Source organism: Papaver somniferum, chromosome 2 (genome assembly GCF_003573695.1).
Source record: "Papaver somniferum cultivar HN1 chromosome 2, ASM357369v1, whole genome shotgun sequence".
NCBI lineage: Eukaryota > Viridiplantae > Streptophyta > Magnoliopsida > Ranunculales > Papaveraceae > Papaver > Papaver somniferum.
In genome coordinates, this window is record NC_039359.1 from 132,237,855 (window position 1) to 132,260,949 (window position 23,095).

Genomic DNA, 23,095 nt, shown 5'->3' on the forward strand with positions numbered 1-23,095 from the left:
CCTTATACCTAGCCATTCAACCCGGCTGAGGCGGTCAACCATAGCCATTTGACCCTGGCAGGGCGGTCATCCGTAGACCTAATCATTCAGGCCGGCTGAGGCGGTCAGCCATAGACCTACAAGATCTTTTACCTTTTGAGTGGTGGAGTCCTTTCTCTTTAGAGTGACCAGACTCTTTTTCCTTTGAGCGATGAAGGTTCTCCATTTCAGAGCGATAAAGGCTCTCCACTTCATAGTAAAGATGGCTCTCCGCTTCTGAACATTGAAGATTCTTTGCCCTAGAGTGGTGGAGGCTCTCTAGGCCTAACCAGGATTCTTCAACTTTGAGTTAGCTTTTCTTTCGATTGAACCTCATCCTTTTCTTGGGCTCCGCATTGTTTAAGTTCATATGCTTCTCTGTATGGCCTATCAGCCTGAGAACTTCGACTGGGTTGGACATTTCAGCATAATGACGATTTTTCCTTGGACTAGTAAATAACGATTTTATCCTTGGGTCGTAAAATCACTGTTTTAACCTCGGTTAAAAGTCACCATCCTTACAAGAGGGTTTACTAATAGTAGGGTTATTGAAAACTTTAAAATGCAATCACATATAGACCCTATGATATAACTTATTACTTGACTCAAAAATTGTTATATAGTGGATAAAAAACTTTAAAAGGCAGTCACATATAAACCCGATTGAAGTCCAATGGCCTAACTAACTTTGAAAACCAACTTGCAAGATGCTCAATGATTATTAATTTCGGTATCTTAGACTTACCATACTATGTGGTATAATTATCAACATACTCAATGATTTTGTACTTGACCTAACTCAAGTGCTTTCGAGTCAGAGCTATGACCAGAATTAGACCTCGAGTCCGACATCAAAAAAATTTAAGACACAAACGATTGAATATTCGATTGTGGTTGAATTAGATTCATTTCCGAATCATCACAAATATATACATATGAAAAAGCGGGGGTCTAACAACCACACCCAATATTTCGATTAGCAATCTGTATGTACTAACTCCAATATACTTTCTAGAGAATCAACTAGACAGTCAGACTCAATCTAGGTAAAAGTATATCGAGGAGTTAATATCTCTTCTCTTGATTTGATCTTTACTCAAGCAAATAGAAATCTGCGAGTCTTTATTAAATACAAGGAATAAACTTGGATGGTACCAAATACTAATATCCAAGGATCAATAAATATCCAATCAACAACCAAAGGTTGGATTTCACTATTGATCGATACAACGCACAACCTATATTATTTCAATTATATAACAAAATATAATGCGGAATAGAAATAACACCGACACCAGAAATTTTGTTAACGAGAAAACCGCAAATGCATAAAAACCCCGGGACCTAGTCCAGACTGAACACCACACTGTATTAAGCCGCTACAGACACTAACCTACTACAAACTAACTTCGGTCTGGATTGTAGTTTGACCCTAATCAATATCACACTGATTCAAGGTACAGTTGCGCTTCTTACGTCTCTGATCCCAGCAAGATACTACGCACTTGATTCCCTTAGCTGATCTCACCCACAACCAAGAGTTGCTACGACCCAAAGTCGAAAACTTTAATAAACAAATCTGTATCACACAGAAAAGTCTACGATAATAGATAAATTTGTCTCCCACATATAAACCTACAAGTTTTGTTCTGTCTTTTGATAAAATCAATCTGAACAGGAACCAATTGATAAATCGGACTTATATTCCCGAAGAACAGCCTAGTATAATAACCTCACAATAATCTAAATCGTATGGTAGAGAAACTAGATATTGCGGAATCACAAACGATGAGACGAAGATGTTTGTGATTTCTTTTTATCTTGCCCTATCGGAGATATAATCTCAAGCCAATCTTACAATTCAACTCGTACGATAGAAAATGGCAAGATCAGATCGCTCAACTACAAGAGAAGTAGTTTCGTCTGGCTTCATAATCCCAATGAAGTCTTTAAGTCGTTAACCGACAGGGTCTCGAGAAGAAACCTACGGTTAAAGGAGAATCGACTCTAGCAAAACCAACTAGTATCACACAGGAGGTGTGGGGATTATATTTTCCAGTTGCTAGACGTCTCCTTTATATAGTTTTCAAATCAGGGTTTGCAATCCAAGTTACCTTGGTAACAAAGCATTCAATATTCACCGTTAGATGAAAAACCTGATTTATCCAAGATAATATCTTTCAACCGTTAGATAGAAACTTAGATTGTCACACACACAAATGAAATGTATTCATTTAGGTTTGAGTAATCGTACCTAAACGTGTACACTTAGTTGGTTCACAAATAGTTAACCAATGGTTAGCCATATGAGCACTTTCATATTAACCGTATTCATCTTTCTCATAACTATTTGAAATGACTCATAAGAACTAATTCAAGAGTTGTTCAATTGCTTAGATCTTTATACATAGACACAATTGAAACAAAATCGGTTTGATTCACTTGAATCAATTCATGAATAATATAACCACAGTTTACAAAGATTGCATTCCTTATTGATTTATTTTTTATGTTCATGAAACTACCGATTTGGGAAATATAAGCAGCTTGGGTATGCGTACCTTAGCTACCAGATTTGGGTTGGTTTTTGGTTTCCAAACTCAACAGAACTTTTCGGGTAGAAAAGTTTCGCCAGTACGCGTACCTAAGGTGACTGGTTTATGAGTTCTTAAACTCCAAACTCAGCAGAATTTTTCGGGAGGAAAAGTTCCGCCATTACGCGTACGGGGACGCGTACACAACCTGTCTCCTTCACCAATACCGTGTGTACACATATGCACGCACTTGGTTTCGGCACATGGATTATACACTAATGTGCGAACACACTATATATGCTTATATCCATAGTTGGTTATGTAATCTCAACTCTATATTTCAATCATTGAAACATTCTTCTATAATGTTATAATAGTCGTTAGACATAAAGAATCGACTATCGTCATCAAAGTTATTTTCAAGATTGAAACGTCATCATGACTTTCGTCACGGGTAAAGATGAAAATGGTTAAAGCAAGAGCTTACCAACACATATTTCGAGAAAAAGATAGGCGAGTAAACTCGGCTCGAAATAACAAATGTATATGTATGAAAACTATCATACTTATACGGCTTTTGTCTCAAGGGTAGGAGATAAAGTAGATAGACTTTTGAGTGACAGATGAGTTCAAGTCTCCACATACCTTTTGGTCGGATGAAGTTCCACTGGTTCCTTGAGTAGCTCTTCGTCTTCGTAAGATAATCGCCATGGAGTTTGGAGCTCAACTATTCCTAACTATCCTAGACCGAGACTTAGTCATAAGTAAACTAGAAATCAAGACATATAGTTTTGATCACTAACATTGACAAACATGCTTGAGATAGCAAGGCATGCAAGTTCGACCGAGCAATGCTCTAACAACATATTACTACCACACAAATTTGAAGGTTCTCTATTCATCCTTCAAATTTGAAGAATCTCAACAAAGTTTGAAGGATGAAGTTAGAGATATAGAGACAAAATACAGTATTTTGATGCATTCTCTCGCCCAAATGTGGGTATAAAGAAAGAGATAAAAAAGCCAACTCTTATAGTATGTTTAGGTACCAGTCAAGAAGTGATTTTCCGATTTCCAAAAAAATTTCACAAGTTAGTTTGGGAATACAATTTCAAAATGACATACAGAACCAAAAAAGTTAACTTTTTTTGAAGCAAAATATTTTTGCTTATGCTTTCAAAATTGTCTTCTAATGCTAAAGAAATAGAAGAATTTATGCTTTCAGTATCCAAACACCCTCTTAATGTTTCTCTTAAATCATTTTTTGTGTGGATCTGACCCATCTAACTCATATTGATCTGACTCGATGTGTTTTTTTTTTTATGTCAAGATCTGACTTACTGACTCAAAAATATGTGAGCCAATGGCAGTGACTTGGTTCCATGAGTAAGGAACATTGCATTTCCTGACTCAAACATGTCTGAGTCAGAGGATTAAGTCTGAACCAAGTAGCGAGCCACGTCTGACAAAAACGAGAAAAAAACGGTCTGATATTTGACCCACTTCGAGTCAGGAGTCGTCTCAAATCCGATCTCAAACCAGATGCAAACAAATACTCCCTCCGTCCCACTATTAGATGACCTAGTTGAAGTTTGCACAATTCTTAAGGCAATGAATGAAATGAGTGTTTTTAAGTATTTTTTACAACTATACCCTTGTGAATAATAGCTTGTAAAATTTAGAAATCATTTATCTCTCAAAATATACCATAGATTTTCGTAAACTTTATACCGTTGGAAATCATTTTAAAACACTTACATAACGAATATAAACATGAATATCAAATTATACATATTTCTTATGATAACGATAATCAATCAAAAGGATAATTTTAGAAATATCCTCTTGTTTAATGAGATAGGTCATCTAATAGTGGGACAAAATTTTAAACCAAATAGGTCATCTAATAGTGGGACGAAGGGAGTATGTTGTTAGTGACTTATGCCTACCTAGAGCAAAAAGGAGATGCCATACATATTCCCACTCTTTAAAACTTCCGTTTTCTATTTTTGCAACAAAAGAGAAAATATAAACAACAATTCTACGTTAGAAACTTATTCAGCTAGTTATGATGGCGAAAACTTCCTCAGTTCATGAACTATTGGATTAGATTATGGTAGGTCAGGAAGTGCTTTATTCCTTAGTACATGAATAACATAGCTGTGTCCCAAAAAAAGATCTCACATAGAATGAAAGAATTATGGGAAAAATTGTTTCGCGGTCTTCAGGGCTGTATCGTAAGGGATTTAAACCCCCGTAAAGTAAACCTACCATTTTTTTTGAAAGATAAACCATCACTGGGAGCTTTTCCCCATCCCTCGGACAGTGATAGATTAACAAAGAGCCACGTATAATTAACCGACACAGCGGAACAGAGGGCTCCACGAAACATGGGTGGTTCCGAGCTGCATTAGATTCTCACACTAGTATTGGTTGCTGCTGCAACTTACACTAGCTAAGTAAGGAAGTTAGTTAACTAGGAAGTCAGAATCCCTTCACTACTTGTCTTGTCTGCTTTAAATTTTAGTGCCGATGACGACCGGCAAAGAAAAAAATTAAATTCAAACTAATTTAATTTTAAAAAAAGCATTATAAAAAATATTAGAAAGAAAGAATTGTGTGGCACATTACGCACCAGGCGTATTTTTAAAATAAAAATCCAAAAAGTGAAATGAAGAACTGCAAAAAGGAAGAAAGAAACCAAACCCTCTCCTGGGGTAGCTTTAATAATCAAATCTATTAATGAATGAGTGAGTGAATGAATATCCACATAAAAACCCAGTTTGCTTTTGGTTCTTTGAAGCTTTTGTTCTTCTCATACAGGTACGGCTTATTATTCTCTTCTAGAAAATAAAGATAATATTTTTATTTCCTTGTTTCAAAAAATCTAGCAAGATTCTTCTTTAGATTCTTTTGTTTCAATTTTATGATCTGGGTTTTTGTAATTATTTTGTTTTAAGTAGAATTGGATGGGTTTTTGTATTCTGAAAAAATCTGGACTTCTGGGTTTGTTTGTTTTGTGGTTCAGACAGGATAGTGAATGAGTGAGTGTCAGTGACAAGTAGTATGAGTTTAGTGGTAATTTTGAGAATTGGGTTTGGTGAATTCTAGTAAGGTAATGGGGTGTTGGATATCAAGGGATTGTATTGGACAAATTCCAAATTCTTCATCACCAGGGAATTCTCGTTCTAAAGGAGTAACTGGTAATGGGAGAAGAGCTAATAATAATCTTGGGTCTGATTCTGATGAAGAAGGAGAGAGTGAAGATCAGTTCAATCAATTGAGTACAAACAATGATTCTGAAGTGGGTATAACTAGATTATCGAGGGTGTCGTCGCAGTTTCTACCACCGGATGGGTCTCGTACAGTTAAGGTTCCATCAGAAAACTATGACTTGAAGTATTCATACTTATCACAAAGAGGGTTCTACCCAGAAGCTTTAGACAAAGCAAATCAAGACAGTTTCTGCATTCACACGCCATTTGGGACGAACCCGGATGATCATTTCTTTGGTGTTTTCGATGGGCATGGGGAATTTGGAGCTCAGTGTTCACAATTTACAAAGAGAAAAGTATGCGAAAATCTGCTTAGAAATGGGAGGTTTCATATGGATGCTGTGGAGGCATGTCATTCTGCTTTCTTGGCTACAAATACACAATTGCACGAAGATACTATAGATGATACCATGAGTGGAACAACCGCGATAACAATTTTGGTACGAGGTAGAACAATATATGTAGCAAATGCAGGTGATTCTAGGGCAGTTATTGCGGAGACGAGGGGGAAAGATATTGTAGCTGTGGACTTGTCAATTGATCAGACTCCTTTTCGAACAGATGAGCTTGAAAGGGTAAAGCTTTATGGGGCTCGAGTTCTCACATTGGATCAGATTGAAGGGCTTAAGAACCCGGATATCAAGTGTTGGGGAACGGAAGAAAGTGATGATGGGGATCCTCCTAGATTATGGGTTCAAAATGGCATGTACCCTGGTACAGCCTTTACAAGGAGTATTGGTGACTCTGTTGCTGAGTCTATTGGGGTTGTAGCTACACCTGAGATTGTTGTTTTGGAGCTCACACCAGAAAATCCATTCTTTGTGATTGCTAGCGACGGGGTGTTCGAGTTTCTTTCCAGCCAATCTGTCGTTGACATGGTAAGAGAATTGTTATTTATTCTGTTTCAATTATGTCTCCTTCCATTCTGCAACCCCCATCTGGTAATAAAGCAGATATACTGCTCAGTGATATATTCTCTTGGAACTTTAGATCACAATAGTAGAAAAAAAAAATTCTATAAATGGCACCGTTCCTTATGTGGTTAAAACGATTACTAGATTAGCTGGCTTCTTTCGTGTTGCCTTCGTGCAGTCAAAACTTCCAAAAGTGAACAAAATAAAGTAGAAGACTGCAGTTGATATCTTTGTATAGGTTTGTGATACAACAGTGAGTTCGTGTAGAATTTCGTTGTGTTTGCTGTGGATGATGAACTTCCATCATATTTGTGACATTAGTTGTTTTCAACTTTATTCTTCTCCGATACGCGGGTCTTGTATGTCACTTATTCTGCTGTTGTTTTGTTAGGTTGCAAAGTTTAAAGATCCTCGTGATGCTTGTGCTGCAATTGTTGCCGAGTCTTATCGACTTTGGCTGCAGTATGAAACTCGTACTGATGACATTACAATCATAGTTGTGCATATAAATGGGCTAACAGATGTAAGCGGCATCTCTTTTATGAAGCATATTTGTTTCTTGAATTCTTATCTTTTATATAAACACCACTTTCTGGTTGTTGTTTATATTAAAAATTTTATTTCATTCCTTATGAACCATTTCAATATCTTTCAGAATATTGTGGTTCAACCAGCAACACCAGATGTTGCAGTTCGACCTCTGCCTCAGGTTGTAGAGATGACCGGGTCTGAATCACCTTCCACTATAAATTGGAATTCAAGGAACCCGCGCGAAAGACATGAGTTGTCACGAACCCGTCTCCGGGCGATTGAAAGTTCCCTAGAGAATGGACAAGTGTGGGTTCCTCCATCACCGTTGCATAGAAAAACATGGGAAGAAGAAGTAAATGTTCTTTTTTATGTGCTCTATCTTCTGACATTTGTGTCTTGCTTAATGTTTGAAATTTCAATACCTTCCCTTAACTTTGAACCTTTTTTTTTTGCTTTTCTTTTTACTAATTATGCAGTCACATATTGAGCGGGCTTTGCGCGACCACTTCCTATTTAAAAAGCTCACTGATGCTCAGTGCCACGTTTTGTTGGATTGCATGCAAAGAGTTGAGTTCCAGCCTGGAGATGTTGTAGTCCAACAGGTTATTGTCATATTTCTTTCTCATAATATGAAACTTATGAGATGGCATATAAAAGTTAAACAAGACATACTGGATCGCTGTGTTTAACTTAAACCTAGTATGTACCATCAGAAACCAGAATTCTTCCGCAACTTGTTATCTATTACGGAGTCAGGTAATACAGAAGTCTAATTGGTTCCCTGTTGCAGGGAGGAGAGGGAGACTGCTTTTTTATTGTTGGGAGTGGTGAATTCGAGGTCTTTGCAACTCAGGTACTCACTCGGTGGAAAAGATGTGCAGGCTAGTGACTCTTCACTAGAATTATTAGCATAAAATGCTGTCAGCTTTACCCTGTATACAAGACCTTTTTTTTCTTCATCGGAACAACCTTCTAGTTGAATTATCCGTAGTTCTCATAGAACATGTTCAGCAATGGCTATTTGCTTTTCATTTTCCTGTTCCCTTTCCTCTTAGGTTTAGGCTGTCTCCTTAACAACTGCCTATATTCCTCTATCCCTGCTTCGAAGATCTTGCCACTCTGTGGTCTTCTTAAGCATAAGTGATACCCTTGATTATAGTCATAGTATCTTCAAGGGCAAGTTTTTTTCATTGAGTTTCTTGTGGTTGTAAGCTAACTGGCTAGCTCTAAATGGCAGGAAGAGAAAAATGAGGAGGTGCCTAGAGTTCTTCAGCGTTACACGGCTGAAAAGTTGTCATCCTTTGGGGAATTGGCACTAATGTAAGATATTCTGTTTTTGGTAATTCTTTTGACAGTTGAGGCATGTGCTTTTTATAGCTTATCTCCTTGCATGTTTTATTTGATTTTTGCGTTAACACTTCAATGAATCCCCCTGAAATTACTTCTTCAAGATTCAGAATGGAAATTTAAAAAGAATTGTACACTTCAAACTTTAACATTAATTCCATCCCTAGTCGCAGCAGTGTTCAATCTTAACACTAATGGCTAGTTTGGTAATACAGGTATAACAAACCACTACAGGCCTCCATCCGTGCCGTGACAAATGGAATTCTCTGGGCTTTGAGGCGAGAAGACTTTCGAGGAATCCTCATGTCAGAATTTTCGACTTTTTCATCACTGAAGTTGCTCAGATCAGTGGAGCTTTTCTCAAGATTATCAATCTTACAGCTAAGTCAATTAGCAAATTCCCTCTCGGAAGTTTCCTTTCCAAATGGTCAGACAATAATAGATGAGGTAAAGCCTAGTCTTCTTCTGTAATTCTCTGCACACTATAAATTAGTTTTTCTTACAAATAATTCACTGCTGTTTGCAGGTTGAGTGTCTTTCTGCGTTTTATATTATTAAGAAGGGTCAGGTGAAGATAACTTGTGGCAGTGACGTGATAAAGAGTTCAAGTTTCGCCAGTCTTTTATCTGATAATGTGAAACAAGAAAATGACAGACTGAATGATGAAGAATTCTCAGTGGAGAAGAACGAAGGAAGCTATTTTGGTGAATGGGTGCTTCTTGATGAAAAGGTCATCTCCTTATCTGCCACTGCTGTAGGTGATGTTATATGTCTTGTTATAACAAAAGAGAAGTTTGAATCTGCTATCGGACCATTGGCGAAGTTATCACAGAATGACCGCAAGTATGTTAAATCTTCTCAAATGAATGCTTCTACTTTTTCTATACCTCCCCGTTCAATAACCTTTCAATCAATTGATTATTACCCAGAAGATACACCCCTATAATCAATTTAAGTTTACCAATGAGGTTATTAACTTTCTTTCAGAGTCTTTTGAGTTCCATACCAACCGACAAAAATAGTTATATGATTTCATTTATGAACTTCGGAAAATTGCATGTTGTTTAGTCTTGATACGCTTTGCTATTTCTACATCTAATTACCTGATACTTATGGAACTCAGGTCGAAGGATTACACCTTGAGTTCTTCTATGAATTCTGCTATAGATATTGATCCTTCTGTTTTAGCTAAGGTTCAGCTCTCAGATTTGGTAAGTTCGCAACAATCGGATGTCATTGTTATTTCCGAACTGTTGATTTTCAATCACAACGATGAAAATATGATCTGTACCTCCTAATGATATTTACTGTCACAGGAATGGCGAACATGCACATATTCTACAGATTGTGGCGAAATTGGACTTGTACTTTTGAGAGGCTCAGGTTAGTTTTGCTATATTCTTTTATGGTTTATTCCCTTAAGAAAACATCATTTCATGGAATTGCCAATAGTTTCTAAACTCTTAGCAACTACCTCTTATTAATCAGGACTTAGAGCAACTTTTTTCATTTTCATTTTTGATACTGTTCCACTGATCATATACCATTCTTATTGAAATCAATCCAGTCATCTAATATTCATGTGATGCGGGGTTTCAAATTTCTTAATGTTCTGGGTTTTTTGTGATTTACTTGATGAGTGGAAAGCCACAAGAAAAATCAGCGGAGTTTTGTCAAATAACGTTCAGACTTCCATGTATATGCTAGAGACCAGTGTCGACATGATAGAGTCTAAGTATTAAGTATTTAAGTGTCTCTGGCTAGAATTCCATGTATGGTGATTTAGAAATAGTCATTTATTGGTCTTAATCTTCTGTAAGGTTTGCAAACCTATGGATGATTCTTTAGGGCCAGATACACTATCAGAAAATATGCTGAGCTTAAAAAGGTTTCCAAAGCAAAGGATCAGAGGGCTCGGGAAGGAAGCACAGGTCTTGAAAGAGAAAGATTTGATGAAGAGTTTGAGTTCATCAAACTTTGTGCCGCAAGTTCTATGTACTTGTGCAGATAAAAAACACGTAGGCATATTGCTAAACACATGCTTGGCTTGCCCATTGGCTTCCATACTCCACAGCCCCTTAGACGAACCATCAGCAAGATTTTGTGCTGCTTCCGTCGTTCTGGCTTTACAAGAACTCCACCAGGTTTGATCTTTGATGTTCATAATGGAATTTTTCTTTGTTTTCAAGATCTTCTAGACAGCGGTTAATCTTCTGTGCAAGTAACTTGATTAAAACCGGTCACTAATAATTTACCGACACTTGCTCTCTTACATTTCAGAATGCTGTTCTCTACAGAGGGGTGTCTCCAGATGTTCTTATGTTTGACCAAATAGGTCATTTACAGGTTGATATTAAAATGTATTTTAGCTGCATCACATTATTATATCTGTGTTTGATACTAATAGTAATCTCCATTTTAGCTCCCAGTACCGTTTTTTTAATTGCCAATACTTTTATATATTACAGCTTAAGACTTTGTCAGCTGGTAAAACATTTCATGGACATTTAAGGTTTATTTTATATGTATCATAGGTAGTGGATTTCAGATTTGGAAAGAAGTTGTCGAGTGAGAGAACATTCACAATATGTGGGATGACCGACTCTTTAGCTCCAGAGATTATCCAGGGGAAGGGCCATGGTCTCACTGCTGACTGGTAAACCTTCTTCACTGATATATGCCTGTGCATTTCTATAAGCAATTTGACGTTAAATTTGTGTTTTATGGTTCTTGGTTAAGTTAGAGTACTGTTGACTGTTGTTATTGTGCTCATTATCATTATTTATAATTATAGATACAGAAACCTAATATAAATTAAAAGATTTGAAAATTGATAGGTGGGCGCTAGGAGTCTTAATTTATTTCATGCTACAAGCGGAAATGCCATTTGGGTCGTGGAGGGAGAGTGAGCTCGATACTTATGCGAAGATTGCTAAAGGACACTTCGCTATTCCGCAGTCCGTCAGCCCTGAAGCTGTTGATCTCATTAACCAGGTTTCCATTATTAAAGCCTACTTCTTTCCATTTCCTTTGTATGCCTAAAAGAAGTAAAACATCAGACTACGATTGTGCTTGATCAAAAAGTTACGAGGAATGAATCACCTTCCACAAAATGGAACACCAGATGGTTCATAGCTGTAGCTACTCCATGGGATAGATTGACTCTTTAACCTTTGTAACATTTAACTTTGCTGCAGCACAATCAGATGCGAATAGTATCTTTCGTTTTTCTGTTTTTAATTTATTTTTTCCGTGCATCCTTTGACCAGTTGCTTCAAGTTGATAAAAATTCAAGACTAGGAAGCCAAGGTCCTGATTCGGTCAAAAGTCATCCATGGTTTGAAGGTGTTGACTGGAAAGGCATTGCAGACCGTAAATTCCCTGTTCCTCATGAGATTACATCTCGTATCTCTCAGTATATGGAACGTAATTTGGATGATTGTTCTAATCCAGTATTTTCTCCATCTCGAGACATGGAAGATGATAACAGTGTTGAACTGTTTGAAGATTGGTGAATGACTTTGGGTAACTTGTATCTCTTATATCTCTGTCGCGGGTTTCGCCTGAAGAGAAAAGCAAATGAACATTATACACTGGTTTCATGATTGAGCTTATGTTGGATCTTGGATGGTTCCTAATGTACCCGCCACTCCAAACATCTGAAATAAATTTTTTTCTCAGCTCTAAATTTTTTTCTTGTAAATGCCTAAGTATGAGCTGCCGATTCTTGTATCTGTAATAAGATGTAATTTTTCCTTTAAACATACTTGAAATATGAAACTTCACAGATGCATAATTTGAAGAGACATTGGACAATTCTTTTTCTTTTAAGACGGGGCATGCTAATTAGTGTATCCAATGTTTTGCCTGCTTGCTCAGTTTTGTCCCTAGGTGTTGCTCCAGTCAGTCCTATCACAGATTAGTTTGTCTGAAGAACTGTGCGAGTCGGTTTCTGACCCCTCTTTATGAACCCTGGCAAAGGGCATGTCAATGTTGAAGAAGAGGTTATATTTCCTGAAATGCACCTTTTTTTTAATGGGAGTGTACTGCCCAATAGAGACTGTACTAAAAAATAATGTCAGTTTAACAATGTCAACAGATCCTGCATTTCGCACGTAAAACTTTCTTTCGTTAAGTTAAGACATTCTAAACATTAGATTGCTACTAAGTAACAACTACACATCTATAAAATTCAAAGACTTGTAACATCATAAATGAGAACTAGATAACCAAAGACACTAGGATTATTCTCTCAAATCAGCTAGTCCTGACTTCTATTCATCTTTTGGCTCTACGGCAAATGTTTATCCTGGAGCTTCTTTTCAACCCACGCCGGAGATAAAACTGGACTCATTTCACACTCCCTGGTACTGGAAGACATCTTGTGGTCATAACATACTGTAGTTGTTGCAGATTCCTCTGCATTTGTAGCATTCGGCTGTTCCCCCGGAAAAACCTTCACTCTCCATACTTTTAATGTTCTATCCAAACTTGCACTGTAGACTAAGATCCCCATTGCAACTTTTTCCATCTCCAAGCAAGCAGCTAGAGTTCTCACCGGCCCTCGATGACCTTTTAACACAGCTAAACACTCGTGAAAATTGGTTTCTTCGTCTCTCCTCCACACTCTGATAGTCGTGTCTTCTGATCCACTGAACACCAACTTCTCTATAGCAACTAAACAAAGAACGGAGAATCGATGATCGGGTAAATATCCTCCGTGAATATACCTGCCGGAAACTCTATCTTTCTCCCAGAAATTGATCGAACCGTCTGAGGAACCGGAGTAAAGATAGAAAGAATTAGGTGAAGAACTTAATGCCAGAGTATTGACAGGTGAGTTATGGATACTCAGTGTAGTTGTGAGATTATGTGAGTTCTCACCAAATGATTTCCTCCATATCTTAACACACCCATCTGAAGATGAAGTGAACAGACAACCATCTTCTTGATTCACTAGAATCGAGTTGATATTATCTTCATGAGCTACAAATGAATCAATACATTTCGTATCCGAAACATTCCAAGCCTTCACCGTTTTATCCCAGGAGCCTGTGTACAATATACCTTCAGCATGGTAATATGCAATGCAAGAAATGTAATCTTTATGAGCTTGTTGAGAAGACGTTCTTCGGAACGAAAGAAACGAGCTATTTGGAGGTAAAGTTTTTACTTTCATAGGTTGCATATTATCTGTTCCTGACATTCTCCAGACTCGGATTTTGTAATCCTTATGTGTAGTGAAAAGCATGTTACCATAAGCTAATATAGCACGGATATCACCTGAACTTGTTCTGAGACACCCACGTTCTATACATTCTGGTTGTCTCCAAATACGAATACGACTACTTTCAGAACCGGTGAATATTATACCTCTAGAAACCGCAATTGAGTACACAGTTCCTTGGCGACGGTGCAATGAAGCCACACAATGGTAAAGTAAAGTTGGCGAAGGTGAAGGATGAACAAGTGGTGAAAGTGTCCAAGGAGATTCGGGACTTGTTGGAGCCGAAAGTTGCATAGTTGAGGCTGAAGAATGTCTTCTAGGACTGAAGTTTTGGTTTTGATCATACAAGAAACTTTGATTTAATTTCATAGAAAGACGTGGTGGTATTTGTTGTTGTTCTCCATCCATTAGACTCCAAAGCGATCTTTTATTGAAATGTTCCATGAGAATGAATAAATGATGGCCAGAGGGAATGCCGATGTTAAGTTTTATAGTAGGTGTTCATTTATGGTCAGTAGTTTGATGAAGTTGGGGCATTAAAAATTACAGTTAATGGATCATGAAGAGAGGACTTAAAGATTACTGCATTTCCAAGATAACTCCTTGTACTTGTGCACAAGAAAATCAGATTTCTCCGCACTGTAATTTATGTTACATCACTTCTTCAATATTTAATTTGAAAGGACAAAACATACTGATGAGGGTTTAAAGTCCTGATTGTTCCTTAGCTGCAACAATCCATGGTGGTCAAGGCCATTTATTGTCTAGCTTAGACTAGTAGCAAATTATATAAATTATGTGGCTTTAGCTTTTTTTTTTTTTTTTTTTGGCTTTGATATTTGAAATATATAAATGTAAAATATAAATAGATACATTTTTTTTTTTAAATTCACTTAAGAAAATGGCTGCTGACGGGTTTAATTTGCTTAGGGGCGTACTAAAATCCATATACGACAAAAAAAAACTTAATTTTTTTAAAATGTAAGGAGTAAAATTTTATTTAAAGGAAAAAATAGATAAAAACAAAATTTACAAGTTATTTCCCGCATGTCAAACTTTCTCTTTGCTCTCCGAGATTTTTTTTTTTCGGCTTATCTTAAATATAGCCCACGCTTTTATTAACTATAGCCCAAAATATTTAAGTTCAAATGAAAAGCCAAAATTACCAAACACGTCTTAATTTTTTTACTAATAATCTCACTTCTTCCCCAAAATCAAAATATAAACCTTAACTTTTTCTTTTTTTAGATCCAAACTAAATTATACTTCAATTTATTTCTAATCGTTCTATCGTTATTCTTACAGACTGCCTTATTATAAACCTTAATTTTTGCTTTCCCCCCAAGACAAAGTAAACCCAACTTTCATCTTTTCTCTAAAATGATATGCTTATTTTTCCTAAATCATGATCATAGTAATATCGATTGATATTCTTTTTTCTAAATCATGATTACATTAAATTGATTATTCTAAAAAATCATAGATCTTACATAAATTTAATTATGAAATTGTGATAATTAACTCTGTTTTATTTTTTTGATTTAGGGATTTGAGAATTTATTTTGGGCTATATATAAAAATTATGTTTGATTTTATGGGTTATGTTAATAATTACAAGAGTTTGTTTGGTTAGATTAATGACTTATTTTACGTGGGTTATAGTTGATAAAAAGCATGGATTATATTTAAGAAAAGCCTTTTTTTTTCCTCGAAAACTAATCTGAGTTTTCTGCTTCTCAAATCCATTGATTTGGAGCAAATTTGAGCAGGAGAATTTCAACCCATCTTCTCCCTATCCATCATCTATTGATTTCCTCCTTGTTTCTTGGTTTTTCTTTCACTACTGTTAGTAAATATCATAGTATTTCGACTAGGGTTATGTTATTTAAACAACCTTTCATAGTTTTCTCACTTATCGATCTAGTTTTTAGCTTTAAATTTTTTTGCTAGTTATATTTTGATTTTCAACACTTGTTTTCTTAGATTTACTGCTTAAGATATTTATCTTATCTGTTGTGATTTTAAAATATTGGGTTTGTCGGTTAAAGTGATTTCCAACCAAGGTTTGAGATTTTTCACCAAGTTCTTGGTGCTCTCTTGTCAATCCCATAACAGAAACTCTTCATATCAAAGGAGTCTACATCAAGTTCAACAAATCTTCAGGTAGCATCAGCAATAAAGAATCACTCAGCGCTTCAACAAGCACTATGACTCTGGTTCACATACCACCAGCAATTACAATACCCAAAACCAGAAACACAATTGTTGCGAAGACAATAAAGACACCAAGACCGATATAGAAGAAGATGCAGACCATTCAAGACCAATTCATCCAAATTATAACTGATTTAGGTTATACTTGTTACCTATGCTACTGCTACTTTAAAAAATCATGGACAGATGGATGGATCTATGGATTCGGTTATGCCAAGGTCATTTTCACAATGATTTTGAAAAAAAAAAGTTGAGAAATGGTTAGGTTTAAGGATCCTAATAACGTCTTTATTGTGTTATATGGTTAGGAATATCTTTTAATCCATAATACTTGTCATATTACCTTGCAATCCGTTAGGAATATAAGGAATTCTTTTTCATATTAGAGCTTGGGACTATGATGTTAACTGGTTTGAATGAGCTTGTTATCTGTTTGAAATCTTTGAAATCTCTGTAACTATTGAAAATCTTCGAGTCAGTTCTATAATCAATCCCAATCTTAAATTGAAGTTTTATGATCAATATATCTGAGACTTGCCTCTTTTCGGAAAAAAATGAAGAAAAAATTACCGCTTCTCAATTATTGATTGGGTCATTGAAGTTGATCATCTTGAACCAATGAAGTATAGAACCCCATTGGAAAAAAGTCTCTATTATGACCATGTCTTTGTTTTTGTCCATGATTTTTCTATTCCTCTCCGTCTATATGGCCCAAGCTATTGCAAAAGGAAGGATCATCCAAATCTTTTTAGCTATTGTCTTTGTGTGACCTGATTTCCAGTCTTCAAACTGTGCCAGGCATTGTCTCTGTATGTCCATCTTGTATCCGTTCTTATCCTTAAATAGTTAAAAATTTCCTTAGATAAATCACACTTGCTTAATAAATGGTCAACAATTTTTGTCTCACCATCATACATGCAACACATAGTGTTTCTTATCTGACAACCTCTTTTGAGTAGGTTGTTTATTGCAGGTATTGCATTATCTAGAGAAAATCATACAAATAATTAAGCCTTTGGGGGGTGAGGTGGGTGGGGGGTGGGGGGCATTCTTTATCCAAACATGTTTAAAAGAAGGGGAATTGCCAGAGTGAAGATTTGACATTTGCCATTTGTGTCCCTCCTTGATAGTATATCTTGCGTATGGCGAGGAACTGATGGGGTCATCTTTGTTAATAATATTTGGAGGAGGTCCTATCAATTTTAGAATGTCATCCAAGTTAGCTATGACCTCTATAGAATGAGTTTTTCTAATATTAATTCTCCATCTCCCTTGAAAATTAAATCATCCACCTTTAGCTTGGTTTTGAAAAGTGACTTTGTATGCTCTCTTGGTTATCTTCCTGAAAGGAATTGTTCCTTTCCAAGCATCCTGCCTGAATTGGAAAATGCATTTTTCATTTTGGATTCTTTCCAAAAACCTCTTCCATGAGGTCTCTTTGTATTCTTTAGGACAAGTGTTATCTTTTTCTGTCTTTTTTTTTTGTTGTGTTACATGTCTCCATAATCTATGTGTCTCTTGAGAATACCTCCAGCTCCACTTTGCTAACATAGCTTTGCTAGTTGCTTTTAGATTTCTTATTCCCAATCTTCCCATCTCTTTGGGTGTGCAACGCTTCCTCCAGGTAACCCAACATATCTTTTTTTTTTCTTTTGTAGCTCCCCAGATAAAGTCTTTCACTAGTCATTATTTTATACAAACTTGCTGGCATCTGAAGCAATGACATGAAATATACTGGTAAACTAGCTAGTGCACTATTGATGAAGATTATTTTTCTAGATTTTCATAAGAATTTACCTTCCTACATAGCTAGTTTCTTCTGAAGTTTCTTTATTTTACATTCCAAGAAACTTGTTTGTTTCGCTTTGATACAAAGAGGAATTTACAAGTACTTGAAAGGGATATTCTCTATTTTCCAGTTTTAGTATCTTGGTTGTATCCTAAATTTTATGGTCATCATCCATGCTAATAACAATACTCTTACCCAAGTTCACTCTTAGCTCTGTCATAGATTCATAAACTTGCAACACCAGCACCAAATTCTCAATCATCTCTTCCTTGACATCCAGAATTATCAGAATGTCATCTACAAATTGCAAATGTGACACATTCATGTCTGAGTTTCTACTAAATCCAGAAATCATCTTCAAAGCTTTTGTTTTTTCAAATAATTTAGTGAGCACCTCAGCCACCAAAATAAAAATGAATTGTGATAATGCAACTCACTGTCTTAGTCCCTTTGGAGGTCTGAAGTTTTCAGTTGCATTTTCATTCACTAATAAAGTTGTTTAAGCAGAAGATAGACACCAATGAATCCATTTTCTCCGCTTTTCACCAAATCCATCTCCTTCTATCAGCATGACTAGGAAACACCAATTCACTGTCAAATGCATACCCTAGGCTTTTGTGCTTTGATTGTAGTATCTGTGTATAAGTTCTACTACAACGAGGATAGCATCCTGGATTTGTTTTTCTTGAATGAAGGAAACTTGGTATTCTAAAATCATCTGTGGAAGTACTTTCTTAAATCTCTCTCCAATTTTTTTGAAATAATCTTATACATGTTACTCAACAAACTGATAGGTCTGAAGTGTTGAGGTCTTTTGGACTTCTCTCTCTCTTAGGAATCAAGTTTATAAAGGCACAATTGATCATCTAATCCATCTTTTTTGTATCTTGAATTTATGTAATTACATCCATGACATCTTCTTTGATCACATGCCAAGCCACTTGATAAAATTCTAGTGGATACCCATATGATCAAGAGGACCTGTTTCTTCCACAATTCTAGATTATATGTCATACCTCACTCTCCTTTATTGGTCATTCAAGCCAAATTTGTTCCTCACTTAATATGTTTGAGAAGATTGAAGTGTCTAGACGAGGTCTCCATGAATGAGTCTTTTTAAGTAAGCTGGAAAAGTAATTCAGTGAAATAATTCATAATGTCTTCTTGACTAAAGTTGTCCTTTCCATTCATGAAGTCGTCCTTTCCGTTCATCTCCAGTTTATGCACAATGTTTCTTGTTCTTCTCCCGTTGGAAAGTTGGTGAATAAACTTTGTGTTACACTATCATTCCTTCAAATTCCTTTAGCATGTGCCAACCATTTTCTATGTTCCTCAATTTTCTTAATTTTTATCTCAATCCTCATTGAAGCCTTGTCTATAAATTCGTCATGTTATAGCAGGATATCTTCTTCTTTCATATTCAGAGAGTCAATTTTGGAGATCAATTCTTTCTTTTGATCCTTAATATTTCCATATTAATCTGTACTCCATCTTTGCAGGAAGTACTTCAAATTTTGGAGATTTTTTTTTTTTTTTTTTGCTAATATGAAGCTAGGAGAACCTTGATATAGCATGATTTCTATCAAATCTCCAGATTCCTCAGAAAGGATGGACTTGATAACCAAAATTTCCAATTTGAATGGAGCTATATGTCTTTGGATATCACATGTGGTTAACAACATTAATGCATGATTGATGAGTTTCTTGACAGCATTGTTTGAGATTCATTTGGAAACTTCACCTCATAAGCCTTAGAAATGATTATCCTATATATCCAATCTGCAAAGTATTGAATTTTCCTACATATTTGACCAGGAAAACAGGCCTCCACCTACAAGCATACCAATAAGATTTTTATGACTATCCATGAACTCATTAAATAATTTTCTGCTCAATCTAATCCCTCCTGGTTTATCCCTTTCCCAAATTCGTCCAATTGCATTATAATCTCCAGCAATGCACCAAACATCAGAAGCACAACCAAAAATGTAATTTAGTTCCTCCCAGAAGTCTATCCTATTATATTTATTTAGTGGAGAATATGCATTTCTAAATGTCCATTCAAAACCATCTATTTTATTGACAAACTCGTAATTTAGAAAGTTGTCATATTTCTCCTCATCAATGTAATCCATCATCCCGTTATATGATATTGTCATGATACCTCCTGCTAGACCAATAAAAGGTGTTATATTCCATTTATTTCTATCATTTTTCCAAATGTGATTTACAAGCCAGTTAGTCACTTTCATCATCTTTGTCTCTTGAATGACTATTGCCACTGGTTTATGTTATTTGATCAGATCCTTAATTTCTTCCAATTTTACACTCCATTCATCCCTTTATTATTCAATGTTATTATTTTCGTCTCCATTGATAACTACCTGTATCCCTTCTAGAACTGCCAGAGCTTTTCCAACAATTTGATTTTGATTTTGCTCTGCATTCTAGATTACAGCCTACCTCCATAAATAACTCAACAATATTGAATATTGTATCAATTTGCTTCTTTGAATTTGGGTGTAAGTTGTTGGGATCTATAGTTACTATACCAATGCTCATTTGAATAAAAAGTTGATCAATTATAACAGTTGGTGGTGGATAATGAATCACAAACACTTGTGATTCCCCTGAATTATTACTACCTTATTCAATTTACAGAATTACCTCATTTGATTACAATTGGAGAACCGACTCTCCTTCATTATCACCAAACTTTCCAACTAAATCATACTGATGTGTAGACTCTTGTTCAGTGTCACCTAATCCAGCATTTGATGGGGATATCATTCTTACTTTCTCAACTCTTTCTGGTACAATTTTCGGCACCCTTGTTTCCTTTCTCGTATCAAGTATCAATAGGATTCTTTTTTCTCTGAAACTGTCAAACATATGGGCAATTTGGCATCCCCCTGGATTGAGCATTAAAATTTGAATAATCATCTTTATTTCGAAAATAACCATGTTGATTGGATTCAGCTCCGGTCGTTGTCTGACTTATTCAAATTCAAATTTTGGAACATGCCTTATCCAGATATGATAACAGCTTTTATACTCCATCGCAGAGGGCGTGTTTCTCTGCACATTTTTCGTTCTCACATTACTGCTAGCGTATATTTGTTTCATGCAACTTCTACTTATGTGATAACTGGGTTTGTTTTGGATCTCTCTTGATTGCAACTCAGCAAATCTCTGGGTTGCATAAGGATGTTTCTCTATCAATTTCATCTAATTCCCCTAATTTATCTCCAATGATCTTAAAATTTTTAGATGCAGAGAAGTTATATAATTCTCACCCCCCACATACATGCGATTAATTTTGATGATGGAATTGTCTCATCAATACAGGCTCCCTATCTAACTTCAATTCGAGTACCTTCTTCTCTTCATTTGATAGCTTCCCAAAATTACATTCAAATCCTGATATGATGTTGGATGGAACATTGTTTTATTATTTTCTTAAATGATAAGTTGTAGAAATCTATTCCATCCCATATTTCTGGCCATTGACTTTTCTACATAATCCACGACATGTTGCCTTTAATTGTGACAGAGACTGCTCTTGACATTTTAGACTTGATATTGGTGGTCATTGTTCCCAAATATGATCCAAAGTCTTTAGCAGTTGAAACCTTTTGAATGGATCTAGGATTTTCGCCAATTTGCTTCTCCAGTGTCTTTCCCAAACTCCACCACCTATCTTCGTTGGGGCCTTTTGGAACACAAATCGAATTCTTCCTTTTTTTGCTTCCATCATGACAAGCAATCCTCAGATGTTTTCCTTTCTCATTCTGTCTAAGTTCAACTAGCAAAGAGAATGACCCTTTTCTCTGAGTCCAACTTTTTTCATCCTCCGTGATTCTCTTTCCAATCAATTTTTCCAGAATATCTTTGATCCAACAACAACCAATTTCCAAGGAGAAAATAATCCACAATCTCTTCTCCTCATTTCTTTTTTCTTCGGCGTGAACTTTTTCGGACTTCCCCATCTTGATTTCGCTATCTTAAAGATTTTCCATTTTATTCGCATCAGTTTTTGAGAATCTCTCATGGCTGAGTCAACTCAGGAAAGGGAATGACCTGCAGACGCTCTCTGTGTTTAGACAAAACATCTTCCTCCATTGTATAAGTACGCCCACGAAAAAATTACTAACCTTATTAGCAATGTACTTGAAAAATATCAATAAAATTAATATTTATCGATTTAAAATTTCATAAAAGGATGATATTCGTGTGACACCATATTCATTGGAAAACTGTTATATCGCCATTTTATTGTTCAGCAATACACGTTGCAGCGGACAACTTTTTCATTTTATTATTCATTGGAAGTTTGTGGAATCAGAGACGCGTTAAGAGCTGCAAAGGAAAGGAATTTGGACCGTACCATAATTGAAGCCGATGTTGCAATTGTTATTGAGAAGATTAACAAGAAACTTTTCCTGAGAGACCTTCGAACTCATTGTCTGTTTCAAGATATTAAAGCCTTAATATCCAATTTTCAGTTGTTAACTTTTAAAGTTGTTAATCGCACACATAATGGGGTTGCCCATGAACTAGTTCAATGGGGAAAGGTAAATGCTAGCCATATGTTTTGGGTTGTTCCGCACCAGTTTGGCTCCTTCCTACTCTATACAATGATTATAGAAACAGAAGGGAGTTTAGTTTTATTGTATGTTGGCTTCTTTAAAAAAGAAAAAACCTTTTTGAGTAATTTTCAACAAACAACTTCTTTTATTGACGAACAAGTATGCATTTTGACATAAATAAAATAAAAAGGTTCCTTCAGAACTATCAACAACTTTAGGACTGTTTGAAAACGCAAATATAAAATTGTCAAGTCTTTATTGAATTTAATTCGTTCAAATCCATGAGAGGGAAACATTATCATACAACAAAGTCAAAAGCACCTTCTGGAAAAAAGAAAGAGCAAAATATCTTAATTTAGATTTTATTTTGTTGTAGAGGAAGAATCCACTCACATTTTTAATCTCACATTATCTCGCACTTTCAACATTAATCTAAACGCTCATGGATTTGACGCTAGTATTTTGGGGATATGTTCCTCTTCCAAAGCTCTATATTCCTACCAAATATGAGTAGGTTCTAAGACGTATAACGCCCTCATCTTTACTAGGTATATACAACATTTTAATAGGAATATACCCTTGACATATTAGTTTCAATTCCGTTACTTTTTTGAGTTTTGTTTGAAAAAATACTATCACATATAAGATGGTGTAAAA

The 23,095-nt window shown here is 35.8% G+C and overlaps 2 protein-coding genes across 3 annotated transcripts; one reads left to right on the forward strand and one right to left on the reverse strand.

Moving 5' to 3' along the window:
* Positions 1 to 5,178: 5,178 nt before the first annotated feature.
* On the forward strand, positions 5,179 to 12,450 carry LOC113349150 (protein phosphatase 2C and cyclic nucleotide-binding/kinase domain-containing protein-like). 2 transcript variants are annotated; one of them, XM_026593068.1, is made up of 16 exons: positions 5,179 to 5,375; positions 5,581 to 6,705; positions 7,133 to 7,264; positions 7,397 to 7,624; positions 7,749 to 7,874; positions 8,063 to 8,125; positions 8,510 to 8,592; positions 8,835 to 9,066; positions 9,146 to 9,462; positions 9,743 to 9,830; positions 9,936 to 10,002; positions 10,468 to 10,763; positions 10,900 to 10,965; positions 11,154 to 11,275; positions 11,457 to 11,613; positions 11,889 to 12,450. In XM_026593068.1, exons 2-16 carry the CDS (start codon positions 5,671 to 5,673, stop codon positions 12,132 to 12,134), a joined length of 3,258 nt encoding a protein of 1,085 aa, XP_026448853.1. In that variant the 5' UTR covers positions 5,179 to 5,375; positions 5,581 to 5,670; the 3' UTR covers positions 12,135 to 12,450. The 2 variants fall into 2 exon arrangements, with proteins under 2 accessions (XP_026448853.1, XP_026448854.1); XM_026593069.1 differs by lacking the exons at positions 10,900 to 10,965; positions 11,154 to 11,275; positions 11,457 to 11,613; positions 11,889 to 12,450 and having other exon boundaries at positions 10,440 to 10,576.
* Positions 12,451 to 12,910: 460 nt separating this feature from the next.
* Positions 12,911 to 19,791, reverse strand: LOC113351973 (protein JINGUBANG-like). Its single transcript, XM_026595865.1, has 2 exons — positions 19,753 to 19,791; positions 12,911 to 13,690 (listed from the first exon to the last, which is right to left on the reverse strand). Exons 1-2 carry the CDS (start codon positions 19,789 to 19,791, stop codon positions 12,911 to 12,913), a joined length of 819 nt encoding a protein of 272 aa, XP_026451650.1.
* Positions 19,792 to 23,095: the final 3,304 nt, after the last annotated feature.

Bases quoted from the DNA above. Each gene is read 5' to 3' on its own strand.
- LOC113349150 (XM_026593068.1), top strand. From the start codon at position 5,671: ATGGGGTGTTGGATATCAAGGGATTGTATTGGACAAATTCCAAATTCT. The intron at 7,625-7,748 runs GTAAATGTTCTT...CTAATTATGCAG, and splicing joins GAAAAACATGGGAAGAAGAA to TCACATATTGAGCGGGCTTT. The intron at 10,764-10,899 runs GTTTGATCTTTG...CTTACATTTCAG, and splicing joins CTTTACAAGAACTCCACCAG to AATGCTGTTCTCTACAGAGG.
- LOC113351973 (XM_026595865.1), bottom strand. From the start codon at position 19,791: ATGCAATTGGACGAATTTGGGAAAGGGATAAACCAGGAG. The intron at 13,691-19,752 runs GGATTAGATTGA...TATTACCATGCT, and splicing joins GGAAAGGGATAAACCAGGAG to GAAGGTATATTGTACACAGG.